Here is a 22,861-nt window from a genome sequence, read left to right on the forward strand (position 1 = left end):
AATACTGCTCCCAGTTTTATGGAAGGACCAAAGACCTGCAATAGCTGCAAGATACAAAACCTCAAAGAAAAAAATAAACCTGTGTGAGCAAACCCACACTTTTCTCTGGGGGGAAATAAATGAACAGGATCCAAATATTGCCTGGGTCACACATCTCCTTTCACTGCAGGCTTATAGATTGAAATGAAAGTCTCAATGTGCTCCAAAGGAGTTGTGGAAATGAAGGCCTTGGGGGGGGATACTCTCCAGAGTTATTTCCATAGACACCATCTGTGATTTAGGAAGTCTTGGAGCCCAGACCAGTGAAGGCTGGGAGCATTATCAGTTACTGTTCCATGTTTCTTCTGTTCTTGTGCTCCCATGTCATGGGTTGATGTTTGCTGACTGCAGAGCAGGAAGAAAGGGCTAATAAGAGGTTTTCTTCTCCCTTTCCAACAATATTCTGCCCATCAGAATGCAAAGTAATGCCAACCCTCCTGAAAGCTGTTATTTAGGATTTGAAATTGTTGAGAGCTGCTGAGGGGTGACTTTCATCCTGATTCCTTAGTCATGGAATTAAAAAAAAAAAAAATTAAAAATCACACAGGTTAAAGTAAAACTGATGTGTTTATATGGGATCTGTAACCAAACACACACTCAGTGTGTGCTTCCCTCGGAAATTCCATTTTATATCTTCTGAGGAACTGGAACACTTGTAAAACATTCAGTGGATTGAGGCTGGAAGTATTGCTGAGACTGGTCAATAGGAACAGAAACCTTTCTCTACCTTTATTTAAAACCCCCCTCTTCATCTAATAACACCTCTAAAAGCTGGCAGAGTGAAGGGATGCGTTTGGCGTTTCCTGCCCCCTCAGAGGCGCCGCATCCTCCCGGAGCGCGTGTGGAGCAACACAAGGTGAGACAAATTCTCAGCCTGCAACAAAACACCACGTGGCTTCAAACATTTCTTCATCTCTCCGTGTTGAAAGGAGCAGCAGGGAAGGCAGGGAGGCTCTGCTGCTCCCGGGTTTCAGGAGTGGATGGGGATGACATCAGGAATTGCCCTCAGTCAGAAATCTTGAAGCGCAGCTTTGCTGGGTGGGTCTGGGAGGAATTTGAAAGGGTTCTGGAGATAGGGCGTGTTTACCTCGGTCAGAGTAGGGAGTGTGATGCCTCTTCCCTGCTAATGTGCTTATGGTCTCTTTGGCTGCAACATCATAAAGGTAGGAATTCTTTTTTCCTTTCCTTTTTTCCTGTTCTAGTAGGTTTTGTTGGGTTGGGGTTTTCCCCTCTCCTTACATCAGGCTCTGCTCTGAATTGTCAGCATGTGCTGCTATCTAACACTGTTTTATTAGAGTATATCATCTTCAGGTAAAGAATGGGGTGGCCTTAATGAGATTTATATGTTGCCACTAAGTATTCCAACCTATGAGAACTGCTTTTTGTTGGGAAAAAAAAAAGGTAATACAGGTTACAGTAGCAGTTTTGCTTTTCTGCTTCTTGTATCATTATCCTGTTAAGTGCTTGTAAGAGCACTTCTTTCTGAAGTGGAAGGGAGGAATATTTATTAACAAGGAAAAAGTGTTAATTAATGAAATAGATGTGATAATGTGGAAGAAAAAACGTTGAATTTAAGGTGCTTAAAAAAGGTAGTTCTAATTTTGTTCTGTAAAATGCTAAGAAAAACAAAACGTTCTTTAAGAAATTCAGTTTAACAGAGGTTTTGTTTTTTTTCTGTAACACTTACCTGTTGAGGATCTGAAGAAGCTAGTGCTATAAATAACACATCTAAACAAGTGCCAGAAAGGGTTACTTCACAGTAATGCTACAACATTCAGCTGGAGCAGCCCCAGTCACATTTTCCTCTCGCTTTTTGCAGTGTATTTCTATTTTTCACTACCTTCCTAGCTCAGCCCTTCACCTGGGGTGCCACTGCTGATGAAGAGGCTTTGCTGGTGCACATTTAACTCAAGATCTCCCTTGCATTTGTTAGGACATGAAAAGGATGTCAGAGTGGTTGAAATAAGAAAGACCAGTTCCGTTCTGGCTCCTCCTCCAGTCGGGTTTGTGGGTGGGGAGTGTCTGGGCAGGTTAAGCTGCAAAGGAAGGGGGATAACCAGGAGGAGAGCTGGGAACAGTGGAGCTCACCAGCCTTGGGGTACCTGCTGGGTCAGGGGGTGTAGAGACCATCAGTGTCCAAGTGTGTGTTATTCTCGAAACTTCTGTTTCAGGAAGCTGCAAATAGAGTTTTTCAGAGCACAGATGCACCAGCCCTGTCCCCTTCCTGCCTTCCAAGGCCTAATTTAAAACCTTGAGTCATCCACCGGTGGTGGAGAAGCCTCTGCACCCTGAGGTCTCTCTTAGTTACTCACTATTCTACTGTTTTCTCATGTTTTATGGTGCTGCTGTACTTCTAATAATGCACTTATCCTGATCACTCTGTACCCCTGTGCCACTCGATTCTTCTCTGCCCTTACTTCTTTAAATAAGTGCCCATGAAGAGTCACAGTTCTGGGAAAATCTCCATTATAAAACAGCACTTTAAGCTGCACTTCAGGTTTTTATTTCAAATAGAACATTGTTAAGCTACAAAAAAAAAAAAAATCCCTTTTGCATCTTTCCCTAATAGTAATAATTTGAAGAAAAGTGTCATAATTTAAAAGATTTTTCCCTGCATTCTGACAAGTGGTTACCAAGTTCTTAAAGCATCAAGTGTTGTTCCTTTAGGTTTGTTCAAACTTTTCATGAATTAAGTGTCTATTAAGAACCTGTACTTTGGATAGGGTTTGGTTTTTTTCCAAGGACTACTTTCATCTCAAAATTATTGCAGATATTTGAGTTATTTCACAGCTTTTTATTCCACTCTGTCCATGTTATGGATTTTTAAAGCTTAAAAGTGGACATAGTTTGCACTGTAATTGTATAGTGAGAGAACTGTATTTCACTTTCCTCAGCAGCCTGCTGTCAGCTAAAACCATTTCAGCTGCTCAAAAATGATTTACCTTTAAGTAGAGACAGCATGGGAACTTTCACCCAGAAAATGATTCATTTCAAAGAAGTCTGGTTCACTTTTTTTTAATCTTTTTTTTCCCCAGAGAACAGGGAAAAAAATAGAAAACCCACTTGCCACCTTAATTGAGATTTATTCAAAGTGCTGTTTTAGCCTGCTCATGGTAGTACCCGAGTTACAAGGTAATGAGAAGGAGCAGTAAAAGAAGTAAAATGCTGTAATTGCCCCATAACTGGGCACTTAAACTGTTTACAGCTGAGATTTGTACAAGTGAGGGAGTAAATGTGAAGTTAAAGGTCTTGCAGCAGTCTTAATTCAGCTGCTTTATGTGGATGGAGCTCTCCAGGGTTTCACTTCAGGGTTTCACCATAAGAACCTCCAGGTCCAACAGCTCCTTTATTCCCGGCTGCCGCCGGTGGGATTTGGGGGCTGGGGGAGATGTCAGGCTCAGGTTGGGCAGAATCCAACCGGAATCATGTTTGCACATTTGGGAAGACAACACAGGAAGGGATGGCAGCATCCATCCAACATCCTTCCTTCAACTCTTTCCTCCACAAAGCACACGGCCCAACATGCAGGACCCACATCTGTCCACCTGTTCCATGCTGAACATGAATGTCTGTAGCAAAACACTGATCTGCTGCTAAAACTTGTGTGCTTACTCTTGGATATATTTCTGAGTCTCCAGCAAAACCCAAAACAAAGTCATGGTATGGTGCATCTGATTTTTATTTACTCTTTTACACTTCTGTTTAATGTTGATGATTAACAGCCCGAAACAACTTTGCTATCTCTTGGTATCTGAGAGACTTGATTTTTTTTTTTTCCCAACAGTCACTGCAGCAGCTTTACCAGTTCTGCCAAATTATGAGTGAAATAGGAGAATTATGTTATTCTTGCTTTTTGCTGATTACATTCTTTCCCTGCTACACCTCTGGAGCCACAGACTAGACTGATGTTTAAAAATTAAGGTTTCTTTCACTTGCACGTTCGTGTTGTTGATCCATTGTGTTTTTTCTAATTTGTTCAGTAAATAAGGATAGGAAATGCTCCCAACACACCCTGAAAACCTGGGTATCACCTTCTCTCAGTCTGGCTTTGGAAAGGCAGTTTTTGCACACAAGAGCTTTTGTGCAGAATACAATCAAAGCTTTGGCTTTGTTTCTTTTTATTAATTCCTCAGACTGCAGCAGCCAGAAATTTCACTTCAAAGCAGCTCCTGAATTTGTTTTGCAAAATGCAGCCACATAGCTTTTGTCAAACCCAAATATACCCTTTTTTTTTCTTTTGCTTAATGGTGTTAAAAATCAGGTTTTTGGGTTCTTTTATCCAATATATCAAGGATTCAAGAATCAGGGCTTTGAAAGAAACTTCACATTGGTACTTTCCAAGTGTGTAGGCTTTTCTTTAATTATAAAGGATGCAGTTCCTGAAGCAATCATTCCTGATTTTCCTGTTTTGCACTAACCCATTTAAAACTAGATTAGGCTACAGAGGAGATCCTTCTGCAGCAAGGTGATTAGATTTTTTTACTTGGAGTATTTAATTTCTGAGATGCAGAGGAACCTCAGTTTTCTAAAATATCTTCATTTTATTGTTAGACTGAATTTTAGCCCCTTCTAGAGCAACACTTCTAGTTTTGTCAATGAATCCTGGCAGTGCTGGCGCATGGATTGGGATCTGGGAAGAGGCAGAGGTTTTTTTCAGCCTTGCCTGGGTAGAATATGAGTCACCTGCTGTTGTAATTTCTCACTCCTGATTGTTGGTGCTGCTACAAGCTCCAAGGAAAAGCTCTGAGCTCAGCACCAGCAATAGGAGGTTCAGGCTGGGTTGGCTTTAAAGCTGCTTGTAAGAGCTGGTCCCAAATCAGGCCAAGCTGGGCCTTTTCCTCCAGTGCCCATTCTTTGGAAGCAGCAGAGCAACTTGTGACACTTCATGCAAGCTAAAAAGATGAGCTGCTTTTGAAATCTGGTACTTGCAGCCTGATCCCTGGGCTGGAACTGGTGGCCACTGGTGTTCCCCACCTTTGAGGTGCTCCAGGAACCTCATGATGGGACCTGAAGGGAGACAGGAAAACAGCCCAACTACTTTATAGCTGCTGTTATGGAGATGGGAATCTGTAAGATTTCCTGGGGAATGGCCTGATGTGCTGCAGTGAAAACATCCAATTTAAGGGTAATGAAACTTAAGAATAGGCTGCAGACAGATTTGGAATCTCATCAACAGTTTTCTAGGAGTTACTTGGACAGTGTTCACCAGGGATGGTCTGACCCCCCCTCCATGTGCCAGGCAAGTCCTGGTACAAGTACAGGATTTACAGAAGGAAGAGTTTCAGAGAACCCACCTTTCAGTGAGTCATTTGGTGTTTGTGGGGAAGGATTTCTCCTGAATCTGTGAACTCCAGAGCAGACCTCAAATCCCAGAATTCCCTTAAATTTTAAGATCAAGCATGTGCTTATGAGCTTAGTTTAATAGTGCTATATTAACGAGTTTAAGAGGTAATCATATGGTGAGGCATCCGTGTGTGGAAGGAAAACATGAGCTGGTGAGATCCCAGGAATCCAATATGAAAATATGCACTGCTGGGTTTTCCTAAGGTTTTGGGTGCATGTTCTGTCCCAACCCACCTCCCCACAATCCAACTGGGAGTGCTCTTTCCACTGTGCTGTAACAGACTGACCTATTTTTATTACAGTTTGTGGTAGTTTGCAGTGCACAGCCTAGTTAAAAAATATAGATATATTAGGGAGCAGAGCTGTGTAATGAGTCTCTCCCCTGGTCTTCCAGGGCAGTTTGTCTGCCAGCCTTTCTGTCTGACCCAAATGTCCTGTTTCAAAGCCCTGCTTCACTCTGATGGCGCCTGTGAGCTGTTGTTAAGGGTCTGGGAGCAGCCCCGGGATAAATCCCCACTTCCAGGAGTTTATAATCCAGCAGTAAAAACTTGCTCTAGGCTGAAACTTGGCATATAAAGTCTGAGTGGGGGAACAACTGTGATTTCTCCCTCCTTTATTTTCGCAGTTGGTTCTACACACATGATTTATTGGGAAGGTTTTTACTGTCCCCATTTGGTGTTTAAAAAGATTAAATGGTGAGTAATTAATGGCTTAGTTCTGACTACTGGGCTTGGCCAGGAAATGGATCCACAGTGGCTGTTTGGTGGGTCCAGGTCACAGTTTCCCAGACCTGCTGCAAGGCTCCAGCTTAGTGGAAACAGAATCACAGAATGGACTGGGTCAGAAAAGACCTCTGAGATCATCGAGTCCAACCTGTGACCCAACACCACCTTGTCACCCAGCCCATGGCACTGATGCCACATCCAGTCTGTCCTTAAACACCTCCAGGGACAGTGACTCCACCCCCTCCCTGGGCAGCCCATTCCAATGGCTGATCACTCTCTCTGTAAAGAATTTCTTCCTGATGTCCAACCTAAACCTCCCCTGGTGCAGTTTAAGGCTGTGCCCTCTTGTCCTACTGCTGGTTGCCTGGAAGAAGAACCTGCCCCCCACCTGGCTCCCCCCTGCTGTCAGGGAGTTGTAGAGTGAGGAGGTCTCCCCTGAACCTCCTCCTCTCCAGGCTGAGCCCCCCCAGCTCCCTCAGCAGCTCCTCACAGGACTTCTTTGAACACACTCCAGCACCTCAGTGTCCTTCCTAAAGGCCAGTGATGGTTCATTTGGCTGTACATTAAAGTGGGATCCATTCCAGATCCGGAATGCCAGGGTGAGTGCACTGAGCACCTGACCCAGCTCCAGGCATCACTAAAGCCCTGTGGCCCCTGCTCAGATATGGAGGGACAGGAAAAAGTCTGAACTGCTGTCTGACCTCAGCATGATTTGATCTTATCACTTGATCCCCTACAAAGATATTGCTGTTGGATCTTCCAGTGGGATGCTGGGAGGAGACCTGTTTGAAATCCTCCCAGCTCAGCTGTTTCCTCATCAAATCTGTGGTTCAATGGGATCAGCTATTTCCTCATGTTTTTCCTGGTTTACAGAAAATCTTAGTATGGAAAAATTTATTTAAATTTATTATTCCCTGAAATGATAGAAAAATGGTGTATTTCAGCCTTATGGAAAACATTGTAACTTCTATTTTTCTTCAGTGTTAGGATGATCCTATTTTTATAGGACATATAACATGTTGGTACTGTGAAGTCCTTACAGCTAAATGAGTGAGAACAGAAATTTCTAAATACATAATTTTGAATGCAGAGGCTAAAAATGAGACTTTTACAAGAATGAAATATTTTTGTTGAAGTGAAATCTTTTTTTTTCCTTCCAGAACTGGTTTTAGACATTTTGTTCTGATCACAGTTAAATCATGGTACTTCCTGCAATTCCCAGAAAAACTTGCTATGCACTGTATTTTTTTTCTACTTGTTCCTTTGCACAGGTGTCTGCAAATTCAGGATATATGGCCATTAGCATATTAAACAGTGGTAATTGAACAGCAAAATGTCCTTATTATTACAGAATTGAGTTCCCCCTGTACTTTCTCATTTCTTTTCCACTCTTCCACCCTGTTATATTTAATCTGTGAAGGCAGCCAGGGGAAGATCAGTTCTCATTAGTATTGGTGTGATAGATTATAAATTGTTATTGCAAGTTTGAGCAGGTACTAAGCAGTCCAGTGTGAGTGGCTGAAATGAGACCCCAGATTACCTCCCCTTCTGCAGATTTCAAAGGCCTGCATTGGTTTATACCAACTCAGAATTCAGCTCTATTATTTCATCTTCTGCTGGGTTATGATCCCACTGAGAGGGTTTCAGCTTCCTCTGTGATTTTATTTTTTCCCCAAGCAAACTGACTTCACTGGCTCTACACAATAATATGTTTTATTTCATGCATTTTCTTTTTAGTACATGAAGAATAAATTCAATCATATCTTTTTTTTTTTTTTTTAACATAGCATGGCCTACATATTAAAGACACTCAACAGCTGGTTCTGGTGGGAGAATATCTGGATGCCAATCAATTGTACATGGGCAGATTTTGTAGACCGGGATGGCCTTGTCTTTCCCAAACCACATCAGTTATATGCCACAATTCCATATGCTTTTGTATTGCTGATTATCCGATTCTTCTGTGAAAGGTAAGAGACAGAAATGCAATTTGATGCTAAGGTTAATCCTCATTAATGCTAAAAATATCTTTAGATCAATGTTCTTATGTTTTTTGAAGGATGATTAGTTGGTGGTTTGCTAGAAAGATCTGGTACAGATAATATGGCAGGTGAAAAACTGGGAAATGTTTCCACTGTTAGGAATAGGTGGCTGTGCTCCAATCTAGAAGGAAAATATTTCTATCTCACTTTCTTAGAACAGTGTTTGGATACTTCTATCTCCTTTTGTTAGAGATACCATTTATTCTAAACTCTTTGGGTTTCCTTTCTCTCCCTTGGTGGAAGGGGGAAGGTATTTGTCCTCCCAACCAAGCCTCTCCTCTGGTTTGGTGCTGCCCCAGAACATTTGTGTGAGGCTGATGGATCCCAGGTGTCCATCTGTGGCCAAGCTAAGCAGGCTGGAGGGGTCTCAAAGTTTCATGTGAACATTTTATGCAGATCTAGTAAAGCTGATTCCTTTTTTTCCCCCTCACTTTGGCACTGAAAGAGGGATTGCTTCTGCAGCTGGAATCTTAGGGGACAGGCAGGGGTTGACTCCACAGAAGAAAGCTACAATTATGTTAAGATTTGCAGTGCTTTGACTTATTTATTTGTGCCTTTTTTGTGAGTATTTCCTTTTTTTTCTATTTTTTTTCCCCTAAAGAATGTGATTAGTAGGTTTTTATAATTATTTCAGGATAGAATGAGGAAATTCGGAATGTCGTAAGTTGGACAGACTTAAAACAGGAGCAGATAAGATCACTCATGTTGGCAGTCTAAAGTAATTTGGATCATATGTTTCTAACCATTCCCCGTGTCTCCCGAGTAAAGGCTTGCCCAAGTCTGTCTCACTGGTGTGGATAATTAGCCCACACATCTGGCTGCAGGGAATCCAGGGAAAACTGGCCATGGCTATGAGTAATGAGGAATCAATTGCTGATATCAGCAGGGCTTTTTCACAAAGTTCTGCCCAAGCAGAAGGGAGAAGCCCCTGGCACACCCTGCAACGGTTTGGGTTGGAAAAAGGCAGAGAAGGAGAAGGCTTCAGCCTCAGGGAGTGGCCATGTGCAGGGGTGGCCCCGTGAAGTGCATTCCCAGTGACTTTGCCACCAGGGAAAGCAGCCCAGTAGCAATCCTGGAGCCCGCACGGAGAGAGCTCTGATCTCGTGCCACTCTCCCTTAACTGTTGCTGAACTCCAACATGCCTCCCAAGAACACATCCTGACTTTTGTGTCCTTTCCTTCCCTTTAGTTTTATATCATTTCATGGCCACAAACTGGAGTCCCTGGGTCTGCTTTGTTGTGTAACTGCTGATGTGCCGTGGTTCCCTCTTGGGATTAGCTGTAGGGAGATCCCTTCCTCTCCCAGAGCAGATTAAATTGCATCAGATCTATTTTCTTCAGATCCTGGCATGAGAACAGCCAAGGGCTTGTAACTGTGTTGTATTTCTGAAGTTTTTTATGGTGTGTCTTTTCAGATATGTTGCCATTCCTCTGGCAAAAGCCTTGGGTATAAAGAATGTAAGACGTGTGAAGCCACAGCCTAATCCTGTTTTAGAGAGTTATTTCCGGGAGTGCTCAAGACATCCATCCCAAGTAAGGATCCTCATTCTTTTAAACTGGGTTTGCTCTTGGAAAATCCCCCTCTTACTGTTTCAATCAGCTATCAGCAATGACATCATGGGATGAGTTCCAGCTGATTGACAGATGACTTAATTTATTTGGGTTTTCGTTGCTGTTCTGCTGACACGGGTTTATGGCATCCGAAACAGAAAATACATTTAAGATGTTTAAATTTCTGGCATGCTGTTCTAGATTACACTGTTAATAATACTTCCAGCGAAGAGCAGTGTTCTATCTTTAACCCATTTCTGCCTGGAGAAAACATCAGCTGATATCTGTTGTTGGAAAGTGGTACCATGTTTATTGCAAGCAATAATGTTGGAACGCTGGCATGGAAGCCTTTTGATCCCTTACCTTGCTGCACACTTAATCCAGGCTTATGTGAGGAAGAAAAGCAATCCTTCTATTACCTTGCTGTTTGTTTTGAAAATTGAACAAGGAAAAAAAAGAATAGCCAATGTTTGTCATCTCCAAAAATGAGGCAACTTGATTGCTGATGGGAAGTGCAGCCTCGGAACGTTCACTGACCTGACTTCAGTTCCCAAACGACTGCAGTGCTCCTACACTGGTTTGGAAAGGAAATATGTGCTTTCTAGTAATGAGGGATGTTAATAATTATTGATACATGGAACTTTGCATTCTATCTCTAACTCTGCCATTCTTTTATTGTGTCTTTTGCCTGATATCATCAGGAATAGGTGTATTGGTGTTCACATATGAGCTCTTCTCTGTCTGGTCAAGTATCCCGGTCTCTGTTTCACCCTTTCCTTCTGCATGGGACAGTTTGACAATGGATCTCTGAAAGGAAGCACAGCATTTTTATACTCATGAGTGCATGGGAAGGATCCAGGCTGCCTCCTTTGGTGTCCAGCTTGGGGATCAGCGTGCCTGGGAAAGCCTGCAGAGGCCTGGCTGGCAGTTGAGGGCATTTGGTCTCTGTTGTCTGTTGACACAAAGTTGATATTCCTGCGTGGCAAGTGGAGAGCTCCCCAGCCAGCAGGATGGGCTGGACACAGGCTGTTGGCACTCCTGCCCTCCCCAGCAGCTGAGGTGCCTTAGTAGCTCACATTCCAGAGGTTTCCCTGAGGGTAGGAGACCAACTGAACTGGACTCATCTTGGTGGAGGCACTGCTGCTGCCACCCACTATTTGCATACTGGCCTTGGGAGGAAAGAACCTCCCCAGGGATGAGCCAAACACTATCTCTGAGCCCCTGGGGGGGTCATCCCACACCTCCCACACGTGGGGATGGAGGAGAGGGAGGAAGCCCCCAGGCTCTGCTGCACGTGGGGCTCTGAGCACCCTGGAGTGCAGGAGTCAGAGCACGTGCTGGGCTGGCTGTGCAGCAGGGCTGCCTCACCTATGAGCACATGGTGCAGAGACACCGTGGCATTCCCATGGCACTTCCAGGCCGTGCTTCACCCCTGATTTATTTTAGGAGTTGAAGGGAGGCAGTCTGGATCCTGCTCACTGAGAGACACTGACTTGCTCTGCACCATGGAAGAGCATTGCATTTAAGAACAGAGCTCAGGTCACTTGAATTCCAGGCCACGTTTCATTTGCGAAACCCATTTAAATATAAACAAATAATTATTTATAATTAGGTAAGATATTAGATACAGTGTCCACATGTGTTGGTACAAGGCACTTCCCCCTCCAGCCCAACCTCTTGTCTAGCACTAAAATTTGCATCTCTGAAATCCTGACTCTCTCAGGAGCCACCAGAAAGACAGTAGCACAGTTTATGGATCTGTGCATTTCATGCTTGCTTTATTTATATAAATAAATAAAATATATCAATAAAGATATGTAATTTATATTTTGTATTTATATATTTATAAAAATAAATGAAATAAACATATATATATAAATCCAGGGTTTCTGCAAGTGTTAGCCAAAAATACCCCCATATATACTTAATATTGATTATATTTTTGGTATTGGGGAAGGTGTTCTGTGAACTACAAAATAAATGGAAGTGACACTGGAGTGCATCTTGCTGCTGACACTGTTCCATTTTTTTTGCAGTCAGAGATTCAAGGCCTTGCCAAGAAGTGCAACTGTACTGTCCATTTGGTGGAGAAGTGGTTTAGGAGACGGCGGAACCTTGAGATCCCAACAGTCCTTCGGAAATTCCGGGAGGCTTTGTAAGAAAAGACAATGCTTTTGGTTATTTTTTGCTTTACTGTTTAAAAAAAATAATAATTTGAGGTCCTCAGGTGCCTTTTAAGGGGGACTTGTTTCCAGAAAGCTGGGTCTGCCTGATGAGGGCTTTGGTTTGTGAATGCACAAACAAGTTGAAAGGATCTGGTAGCATTTCTCCAAACAGTGATTAAAAGATTAGGTTTACTGTTTCTTCTGAAAAAAAAAAAAAACAAACTTGAAAATATTTTACAGTTTTCCTCCTCGTGGAATAATGGATTTATTTGTAGGCTCCTGCTACAAAGTGCTGGATGAAAATATGCAGGCAATAGGAAAATATTTTCCTGTCTGCCAGTAATTATAGGGAAACAAAAATGTTTACTCTGGTTTATGTATGAGCCCACGCTGTCATTTTGGGATGGTATCATGTGTACTGAAGTGAGGTCAAGAGCAGGAAAAGTGGCATCCTGAGTAAATGACAGGTGTCACAGCTTGATCACGGGACACTGTGCAAAGCAGGAGCTCCAACACACTGATGAGAGTGGGCCAGTGAGAGTAATGAATATGGAAAGACTTACAAAACCTCTTGCATATGATTTTTCACACATCTGTGAGAACTTCCTCATACCTGAACACTTTAAATAATTAAAGTCTGGTCCAAAATCTCCTGCAAATGGCAAATCCCCAAATGGATGTGGCTTTACTTGTGTAGCTCCTCCCTCTTGGGTACTGATGTTATCTGTACCCCTGTAAGACACTTCTCAAATGCTCTGTGTATTTGGGTTTTGACTGGTGTAACTACACTGGCAAAAATCCACCTAACTGTAATATTTAACTTCTGTTACTGTAGATCAGCCTAAGGACTCAGGGTTAAAAGTACAGCTGCAGAGCTCAAAGCTGAGTATCAAGATTATTTGCAGTGTGAATCAATGTATGATGATTTAGTCCCTCTGTGGGACATAAATCCAGTTGATAGAGGTGTGTCTCTCTGAAGTCTGACTTCAGTAAACTCTCCTGGCAAGCCAGTCTCCAAGGTTTATTTCTGCTGTTGTTTTGTGGATCAATTAACTTTGTTTCACAAGTGACAATAAGATTTCCTGCTATTGCTAAAAGACCTGCCTGCCATGGGTGTCTCTAGTAACACACAGCTGAAAACTGAGATTCAAACTTGCCTGGCAGCTTGAGTGAGAATGAAGCAAACAGGTTTCTCTTGTGCAATTTGGTGAACCTTCCTCTGCTCTTTGTCAGGAATTTAATTGAATATAATTCTCTAGGCAAAAAAACGAGGAACAGAGTTATTCCACACTAGTAGTCAGTATTATGAGCATTTTGAAATTTTTGAAAGCCTACAATCTCCAGGATCATTTTTCTGAATCACAAGGAAAATCTGATGAGCCAGATCTAAACCATACTTAGGCTATTAGTGCTCCCAGTTGAGCAACACTGGGGTTTGGAAAGCCCTTTGCATGAAACTTTCCCTGCATTGAGAGACTTACTAGCCTTTAACTTCCCCTACTAAGTTCTTTGTTGTTACCTTCAGCTCAAGAGAAAAGATTCCTGAAGTTAAATCAGAAAATCTTTTTGCATGGCTGTTGTTCAGTGCTCTCCCTGGTGGCAAAGCTCAGAGTTTAAAAGGCACTTGGGTAAAATTTGGTGAATTTGGATGAGTTTTACCTTAGGTTTTGTTCACCAGATTCATAAAGAAGCTTGGCTAAATGCAAGATGAGGTAGTGCTCTGGCAGTGTGGCAGTATAATGAGTTCATCTGAAGCACTCTTTATTGCTAAGTGTGTTCAATATATGTTTGTAGGGCTGGGGACTAATGGCACAGCCTTGTAGGTGCTCTGTGCTTTGGGTCTGATTCAGAAAACCACTTTACAGCCAACACAGAATCAGTCCTGCCATATCCACTGGACCACTCACACCTCCCTTGTGTGAAACAGGAGCCACGAGGGCAGCACCAGCCCCTGTGTAAAGTCTGTCCTGTGCCACAAGGTTGTTTTTTCTAGCATGTCTTGGTTGACTCTGAGCCAGGTATTACTTGTGGGTCCCTCTCTCCCCTTCCGTTTGCTCTCCTATTTTCCTCTGAATTTTTCCTATCTGTGCTGTGGGTGTTCTGCAGAGTTATTTCCAAATCACCTGAGGAAAGATGCTTTAAAGTTGAGAAGGAAACCAAATGTTTATCACCTGTGCATCAAGTGGCAATTTTATAATTGTTCCCAAGCTCCTTCACAGGACACATCATTGTGTCTCGCCTCCGCCATCCCATGGCCTCAGCCTTTGTTTGTTGTTTTTCTCATGGAATGCTGTCTCAGTCTTTGAACATCTCATTCTTCCACCTGGGATATCACCCTCCAGGTACTGTGGGGCTCAGGAAGGAGGGGCTGCTTTTACCACCCAGGTTCTCGTCTCCTTCTCTCTTGTGGCACTTCATTAATGTTTGCCAGAGACCACAATCTCATTTTATACATCTCTCAATCTGTGAGTACAGTGTTCTTGAGGTGCTCTCTCCTTTTCATATTTAGGTTTTCTGGGAGGCCTCTCTCCTCTTGTTCTAGAACAAGTTCTCAGCAGGTTTGGGGCCATGTGCCTGTCCCTGTGGTCACGACCTTTCTTTGCATGTGAAGTCCTCCAGTATTTTCCTACTAATCTTGCAGAGCTCCCCTGGGGGAAGGTCAGGCTTGTTCCTGCCAAGGGGAAGAGTGGAAAGGAAGGAGTTTTCCATCACCTGTAGAGGTAGGAGTGGGAGCACTTGGGCTGAGGCTGCAGCCACACCCAGTCCCAGGGACAATCCCTCCCACACAGGCTCCAGAGTCATTACAGGACTGCTGGCTCCAAGTCACAGTATCCTGCTCTGACACCTAGGAAAGCAGCACCACAGTTCACTGAGATGCACAAGAACTTTTTCCCCTTTGCTGACAGAGCAGATCCATGGTGCAAACCTGGAAGTTTTATCTGCCTTGCTGGATATCCATGTAATCCACAGAAAGCTTAGATCAGGCTAAATTCTGGCACACCTAGTGAAAGATTGAAGTTTATAGTTAATTCAGACCTCTGTAATAATACATAAACTAATCCAGTAGTTGTTGAAGTTTCGTAAGATCCCCCTGTTGTCAACAGCTGGTGTTGAGAGATGAAGAGAAATGAACCCAGTGACTGGAACAGGTCACTGTTGGTGCACACAGTGACTGGTCAGATTGGGAAGTGTGGGCTGAGACACCTGCAGTCAGGGAACTGTGGGGTGTTCTCAGTCCTGTGTGAATATTTTAGAGGGATTGATACCATAGAAAAGGTTGAGGTTATCAAACATGAATTTTTAGGGGATTTGTTACACTTGTGATCATTCTCTTAATCAGTTCATGCCTGGCTGGAAAATTACAGCTGTCATCACAATCCAAATATCTGTGTTGTGATCACGTAAAAGAATTTGCTACCTTAGCAATTAGTCGAAGCTTAAGTATTTAAATATTAATAATTCAGATACAGTTAATGTGTGACAACCCTTGATGTTGAGCGTGAGGCCACATTTATGTGAAGATTGTGATATACAATGATTTGCAGTAATCCTGTCTCAGGACAATATCTATACAAAATGTAATGTTTTGTTTCTCTTTTTTTCACTTTAATTTTGCAGCTGGCGTTTCTCATTCTATCTGACATCCTCCATTGTTGGATTTATATTTCTGTATGATGTAAGTTAACTTCCTGAAAGATTGATACCATCTTTTTAACAAAATAAGGACTGATTTCTAGATTTCCTTGAAGCCCATTGAAAGAGCCAGTGATTTCAGTGGCTCTGTGTGTTCACATCCTCGGTGTGTATAATCTAGAGGATGGGCTGCAGTATGCACTGAGATTTAATTTTTAAATTAACTTTTGACCTTCTGTGATAAAGGAATTTATGAGTAATCAGTATTTGTAAGGCAAGTTTTAAGAAGTCACGCAGATGGTTTTACAACACGCCTTGTTAACACCTACAAACGCATCACATGGCCTTTGTTTTCCTCAGAGGAGGCCATAAACCCTCTTTTCTGGCAGCATTTTTGGGGGTCACAGCTATTTATCGAGGTGTTGCTGCTGAGTCAGAAGTTGGGAATAACAGGGAGAGTGCTGCTTGTAAGCGTGTGAGCCCTGCCTGGGGTGTCATTAATGCTTCCCCTGAGCAGCGGAACAGATCCCGGCGTGTCCACGTTCGTCTGGCTCCTCTCCCCAAACACTGTTGATCATCATGAACCAGTGGAGTGTGTGACTGGTAAACACAGCAAATTCAATCACTGTGGCAACGTGTCTTGAGTAATTGCAGTAATAAAACACACACCCACTGCTTTGGATGATGAAATGATGAACTGGAACGTTTCAGGTGTCCTGAAAGGAAGCCAGAAACCTGGGACCAATATAATAAATCTGAGATGTGAGATCCCTCTGGAAACTGGTGGAGAACAGTTATCAGGATTGCAGCTTCTTAGCCTGCTCCACTTGGGGAGATTTTAAGCAGTGAAGGCTGTGAGTTAAGATGGTGATTGTTGCTGAGCTGAGCAGACTCTGAATCCTGTGTCTTCCCCAGAAACCCTGGTTTTACGACATCTGGCAGACGTGGGTTGGATACCCGTTTCAGGTGAGCTTTTTGGGATCTGGCCATCAGCCTCCAGGCATTCCCGGTATTTCCCCATTGCCCCTTCCAATCTGCAGCAGCCTTTTCCCTGCCAACAGGCACCACCTGAAGAGGTGTGGCACCAGAGCCTCTTGCCTTGTTTTTGGCAAGTCCTGCTGACTGTTCCAGGGCTTCCCTGGCATCTGCCCGTGCTGCAACTCAGCCCTCCAGCCAGGCCACGGTTATTTCCACCCACCCCAGGATACCAGTTGCACCCTGGAGATGTTATGGGTGCTCTCAGTTTCAGTGTAGAACCCCTGCACTGCTCCAGGCCCTGCAATCCTTCAGGGCACTCTTATTTTTATAAATCTTCTTATCCCTGTCCTAGGCAGGGGCCAGGAACAAAAGGAATCCTGCCTCCCAGCTGAGTTTTTCCCAGCTCCTTGTACACACCTGCCACTTGGGCAATGTCTTGACCCAAGGGAGCAGCCAAGCCCAGCATCCTGCCAGCAAATCCATGAGATTTAAGCATAAATAACTGACATTTCACATGTGGGAAGTGTGAATATTTAATATGTTAATTGTTCACCAAAATGGAGGGGGTTTATTTGCAGTTGTTTGTAATTAAATGCAGAAGGACTCTGTATGTACTTCTCTGACAAAAACGTGGAGAAAAGCATGTTAAAATTCAGAGGTGGGGGAGGAACTGCAGAAATTGTGATTTTGGGCTGAGCAAAGGTTAAAATATTTGGCTCCCAGAACATCCTTCTTAATGAAGCCCAGAACAGGGATTCAGTTGAGTTTAATTTTTTAAGCAAGACTCAGCAGAGGAGCAGGAGAAGTCAGGGAAGGAAAAAAGAAGTAATTTCACTTGGCATTTACTGTTTGCTGTTCTCAGAGTTAACTGTGCTTGTCTTCATTACAGACCCTGCTGCCATCCCAGTACTGGTACTACATGGCTGAGATCGGGTTTTACTGGTCTCTCTTATTTACCCTTGGGATTGACATCAAAAGGAAGGCAAGTGGTCGTGCTCGTTTGTAGCTAAAACCTCCCTCTCCATGAGCAGAGAGAAAGTGTTTGCGAGGGAAATCCCCGCCTGGCTCCTGGATGAGGTGCAGCCACATGAGGGCAGCATCAGTCTGTGCCTGGCACCCTGCACACACATCCAGGATTCCTGCTGCCAGGGCATCCCTCCGGGGCCGGCAAGACGCTCGAGGGCTGTATTTGCTTGGCTTTACCTCCTCTTTTTTTTGTTTTGCCTCTCCCCGCCAGGATTTCATGGCTCACGTTGTCCATCACTTGGCAGCCATCGGGTTGATGAGTGGCTCTTGGTGTGGCAACTACGTGCGCCTCGGGACTCTGGTGATCTTTGTGCACGACACTGCAGATTTCTGGCTCGAGGTAACTCTGCTCTCCACCTTTTTTTTTTTGGCTTGAGTTTTGGTTTTTGGTTGGGTTGGGATTTTTTTTTTGGTTGTTGCTCAGGTTATTTTCAGTGCCATTTTAATCTTTTTTGCCACAAGTTCCACACGATCCCTTCCTGACACAGATTCACAGATTTTAGCTTGTAAGATAAAAAAGAGCTTCTAGATAATTTGATATTCTGCTGCAGAATCCATTATGAGAAAAGAGCAGAAGAGAAATCCTTCAGTACAGAACAGGGACTGGAAGTACAGCTGATTCCCTGGGTTGTTCTTGTTTCACTGTTAAAATTAGACCAGGATAATCACAGAATCAGTTGGGTTGGAAAAGATCTCCAAGATTGAGTCCAACCTTTGATCAATCACCACCTTGTCAGCTAAACCAGAGCACTGAGTGCCATATCCAGTTGGTCCTTGAACAGATCCAGGGCTGGGGGCTCCACCACCTCCCTGGTGATGGAAGGGACTCCACTACCTCTCTACAAATTTAGCAGCCAAAATTTTGCCTAATTCTCCTATGATTCTATGACTCTCCAAATTGGCTTTGCTGCTGTCATCATGCACCCCCCTGTGTTGAGCCAAGGGTACCTCTGCATTAAACACTTCAGGCTGGAGACACTCAAGCTGTCCCTGAATAAGATATCACAGGTACCTACTGGCAGAAAAGAAGTTTCTTCCCCTGTGCTGAAGGAGAAGTCCCTTCTCTGAACTAAATATCAATGTTTAGAAGTGTTTAAGTGTTCAGTTCTGCACTGTGGTCATACAGACTTGCTGCTGGGTTTCTTGAAAGACAAACACAAATTATGTTTCCTTCAATAGAGTTTTCCTGAGTTTATGACATGGAGATTGAGAGCACAGTTTCATCTCCTGTTTTGGTGGCAGTGCCTAAAAGCAGCCCTTTTAGTTTATTATCTGTCACTGTCCATTTTCGCTCCTCATACTCAGTCTGTTATATTGGACCAAGTAATTGTGGGGTCATAAAGTTGGGATTGGTCCAGATTAAACAAGTTTTTTTGTTGAATTACCTCTAATCTTGAATTGCTCTGTGTTCCAATTAACTGAGGGCCCTACAGACATTTGAGCTGGAAACTGGTAGGACAGCACTCGGATGGAAACTGAAGTTGAGTACCAGCATGACTTAATCCTGCCACTCAAAAAAAGAAGGGGGAAAAAATAATTAATCAAACTGCTTGTTTAAAACTTAGGCTTGGCACCTGAGGCTTTGCTCACACTTGAGAACAGCTGTTCTGCTCAGCCGTGCCCAAGGTGGTTCCTAATGGAACATGCAGAGCTCTGTAGGGTTCATTGAGGGGAGAAGCAGCAATTACAACCTTTCTGAGTGGGATAGAGACCAGCACTAAGATCTCCTGCTCTCAAAAAGGAGAAAACAGAAGCTGAATTAGGCCCAGAGGAGGGTCAGTAACAGGCATGTACCAGAACACCTGTGTGAGAGGGGCCACCACCACTCCTGAGCAGCTTCTCTTGGACTCAGCCTGTCTGGAGTCTGGTAGAAAAATGAGGAATTACCTCTGTTGGCAAGAGCACTTTGTGTTTCCACAACACTTGGATATTCTGGTTGGAGAGCTGCTCTTTAGGCCTTTGATACAGAGTCCTTTCCTTTAGGATGAAAGGAGAAATATAAACAAAGCATCTGTTCTGATGCTGCTTTATTAGGTACCAGTAACATGCTTGCTTTACATGTCAAACTGGGAGGAAATTTTCTTCCTGCTTAGGTGGAAGATGAGTCTTTATTTATGAAAGCACAGAATTTATTTCAGAGAATATTTACAATACATTTGGTGGTTTCTATTCTCTGCAGGCAGCCAAAATGTTTAATTATGCTCACTGGGAGAAAACCTGCAATATACTCTTTATCATCTTCTCTATTGCATTCTTCATCACCAGGATCATCCTGTTCCCCTTCTGGTAAGCAACATTTAATGGAGTCACAGGCTTTTACTTCATTCCCACTTCCCCTGAGAGGTTACTGTTGGTTGGGATGGGAAAAGGTGAGGAATGGATTGGACTTTAAAGAGCAGAAGCAGAATTGTCATTATTGTTGGCTACTAAGGGATAGCAAGAAGAGTTGACAGAAACTGTCATTTTCTTTAAAAGTTCTTAAGTGAAAATAGTCTTAAAGGAGCCTCTTGAAGATCTGCTAACCTAAATAAAGGCTTTTATGTATTATTTAACTTGTTGTAAATCATAGTTAAATGCTATGAGCTCCTGCATTTTCAAGGGGGTCGAGCTACTTAACCAGGAGAAATCATTTTCCCTTTCATTCCACCCCTCCTGCTGTAGCTGCAAAGTCAGAGTATGTGACTGTAGTTCAATTTTTGTAGAATCTTCTTTCTGCTCCCCAGTTCTGGGGTGGTGCCTCACCTCACTCACCCACGCGAGGAGCACTCTGAGGAGTGAGGGTGAACCAATTAATTCATGGAGTCAACACAAATAAATCTTAACTTGCTAAATACTTGGATGCCTTTGGAGTGCCATAATTTAATCTGCTTTGGAGTATCCACATGGGTGCTTACTGTGCTTAGTGTGTTTAGCTATTAAAAGTGTTTAATGTGTTTCACATTCACAGCCCTAATTTGCCTTCGTGCCCCTCCCTGCACGTGGACAAACCCTTAGAGGCTCAAGCTGCTTAAATTAAGGGTTCTGAACACTGATCAACACAAGGCTTTAATTTCCTGTAGTATTTTCCTTCAGAAAGGCTGATGTCTTTCACTTTATTGTGATTTTCTGATTAACTGTACAAGTGATCTCCAATCATTTTGCTTCACCGAGTTTCTTGTTCTACAGTTCTTGAGCTCAGAAGCAAAACATGAGATTAAAGGGACTCAAAAAGCCCCAAATAATATGGAAGTAGTGAAGTCTGAAGATGGACAAAACATATGTTAATTAACAAAAAGCCCTGTAGCAAATCCTGTAGGATTTTCTCTGGAGTGTGGATTTCAGATTAGGGAGAATTTACATTAAAAAAGGCCTAGACAAGCTCTGAGTTGCACAGTATCCAGACCACACAGAGATGAAGATCTAAAAAACAGGGCTTTTTTTCTAACCTCATTTAGAATACTTTCATGCCAGACTCAGATTTCTCATCTTCTGAAGTCTGTATTTCAGTGGAGATGCATAATCTAGTTAAGACAGATCTTGTTAATTAATCTGCCATCTTTGCAGAGCTTTTTAATATTAATCAGTTGGGACTGTGACATTAGAAATAAGTGTAAATAGAGAAGAAATCTTGACTGTAACAGTGACCTTTGTTTTTTAGGATTCTTCGTGCCACACTCTATCTGCCAACCTACTATTCCACGACTCCTGTCATAGCCTATTTTTTATTCAATGGGATGCTGTTGACCCTCCAAGGCCTGCATTTATACTGGGGTTACTTAATCTACAAGATTTTGAAAAGGTTCGTTTTCCTAAAGGTAAGAAATTTCTCTTCTTCATAAAGATGTGTGAGGTATCAAACAGATTATAATACTTCCAGTAGATTAACTTGGAATTTATGAATGTTTTCCTGATCTTTCAAGTTGGCATTTTTATAGGGATCTGCAAATGTGCTTTGTCCTTTTCATTGTCAGACCTCAAGTCATAGGTCAGAATATCAAAACCTCAACTAGAACCTTTTTTTTTGTCTGCATCTGATGTTTTGCACTGATAGTAAATGAGAAATGAGCTCCCCCCAAAACTGAAGCCCAAAGGTGGTGCAGAACTCTTTAGGAATTCCTGTGTTCCAAGTGAAAGCAATCTTTTGTCACTGGACTTTGTAGGAATGTACCAAAACAAAGGAGAGGAGAGATGAGTGATGAGATCTTTGACTACAAGTTTTCTGCAGTAGTGAAAGTTCCTCAGGTTTGTCTAAATCTGAGGTCAACTAAACTTGAGCACTGGTTTTGGATTAAGAAAATGAAGCTGAACTAGTATTATATTGTGGCACAATTAAATACTGTGCTATTCAGCTGGAGCAGAGAAACAGTGCAAGTATGCTGCTGCATAATCTGCTTTTACCTTGGAGAGAAAACTCATGTGGGAAAAACCTCTAAAGAAAACTGCCATTTATGTCTTGTTTGATTGCCTGAGGTAGTAACATTTTTCTTGTGCCATGAAGTGGCAGTGGGGTGCAGTGTAGGTAAAACACTGAGCAAAAAACATTAAAGAGAAGGACTTGGGAGAATGTCTCTAAGATTTGGGATAAGCATTGACAAGTATCTTTTTCTAGTTAAGATGAAACTTAAATCATGCTGCTGAAAAATGGTATTTCTTTTGAGGCTCAAGAAGCAAAAGTTACTTGAACTGACTCTGTCCTTTTATCTGAAGCAGTTAATGCTGTGAAGAATCTGAAGGAAATAGAAATATTACTGTCTCCTGTATTTAATTGTTGGTTTACTGCTAAGAGAAACCATCCTATAATTATTGGATTCTATAAGATCTCATGCAAATAGACAGCTGGGTATCACAGGGAGACCCAGTGTCTGCCCTGGAAGAAAACTGCAGTTCCAAACTCAGCAAACAGCTGCACATAAGGGACAAATCTGTGGAAGGAATGGTTTGGGTCATTCTGCTGCTAAAACAAGCTTCTCTGTTCTCTTAGACACTGAAAAGCTTGTAAATTTTACATGTCATTTACCTCTGTTTGACTAATTACAAAATTATTTCTGGCCTGACTTATGGAGTGTGAAAGGGATTTACTTCTTGTTTTCTTTTGTGATGTTGGCCGTGTCTCTGTGCTGTTCTTGCTCAACCCCTTTGATGAAATGGAGAGACATCCCCCTGCCCTGCAGCAGAGCTCTCCATCCATGCTGCTTGAGGTTCTGAGAGTGCACAGAGGTGGCACAGAGGACATGGCCAGCCCAGCTATATAAGGCCACCCTGCCCTGCTCGTGTGCCTTTGTCAGGGGCAGAGATGGTTCATTTCCACATCGGAGCTTTGTCGCGTCCGTCACTGCTGAAAAATGGGAAAGCACCAAACCTGCATCCCTACCACGGATTTC

General features: G+C 42.9%; 1 protein-coding gene across 6 annotated transcripts in view; it reads left to right on the forward strand.

Annotated features, from left to right (window-relative positions):
- CERS3 (ceramide synthase 3) overlaps nt 1-22,861 on the forward strand; it is a 43,934-nt gene that overhangs the window by 5,385 nt on the left and 15,688 nt on the right. For 3 of the 6 annotated variants that reach the window (XM_018069639.1, XM_018069633.1, XM_018069634.1), the window contains 9 exons: nt 7,895-8,077; nt 9,564-9,681; nt 11,736-11,854; nt 15,483-15,540; nt 16,413-16,463; nt 17,365-17,457; nt 17,713-17,841; nt 19,681-19,787; nt 21,139-21,295. In XM_018069639.1, the coding sequence (XP_017925128.1) occupies nt 7,896-8,077; nt 9,564-9,681; nt 11,736-11,854; nt 15,483-15,540; nt 16,413-16,463; nt 17,365-17,457; nt 17,713-17,841; nt 19,681-19,787; nt 21,139-21,295 (1,014 nt within the window). In that variant the 5' untranslated portion in view covers nt 7,895. Of the gene's footprint in view, nt 1-629; nt 896-1,119; nt 1,351-2,989; nt 3,172-7,894; nt 8,078-9,563; nt 9,682-11,735; nt 11,855-15,482; nt 15,541-16,412; nt 16,464-17,364; nt 17,458-17,712; nt 17,842-19,680; nt 19,788-21,138; nt 21,296-22,861 lie in introns of those variants that run through there. The other 3 variants (XM_018069636.1, XM_018069631.1, XM_018069638.1) reach the window with 3 other exon arrangements.

Source organism: Manacus vitellinus, unplaced genomic scaffold (assembly GCF_001715985.3).
Source record: "Manacus vitellinus isolate BGI_N305 unplaced genomic scaffold, ASM171598v3 scaffold_16_pilon, whole genome shotgun sequence".
NCBI classification, from domain to species: Eukaryota; Metazoa; Chordata; class Aves; order Passeriformes; family Pipridae; genus Manacus; species Manacus vitellinus.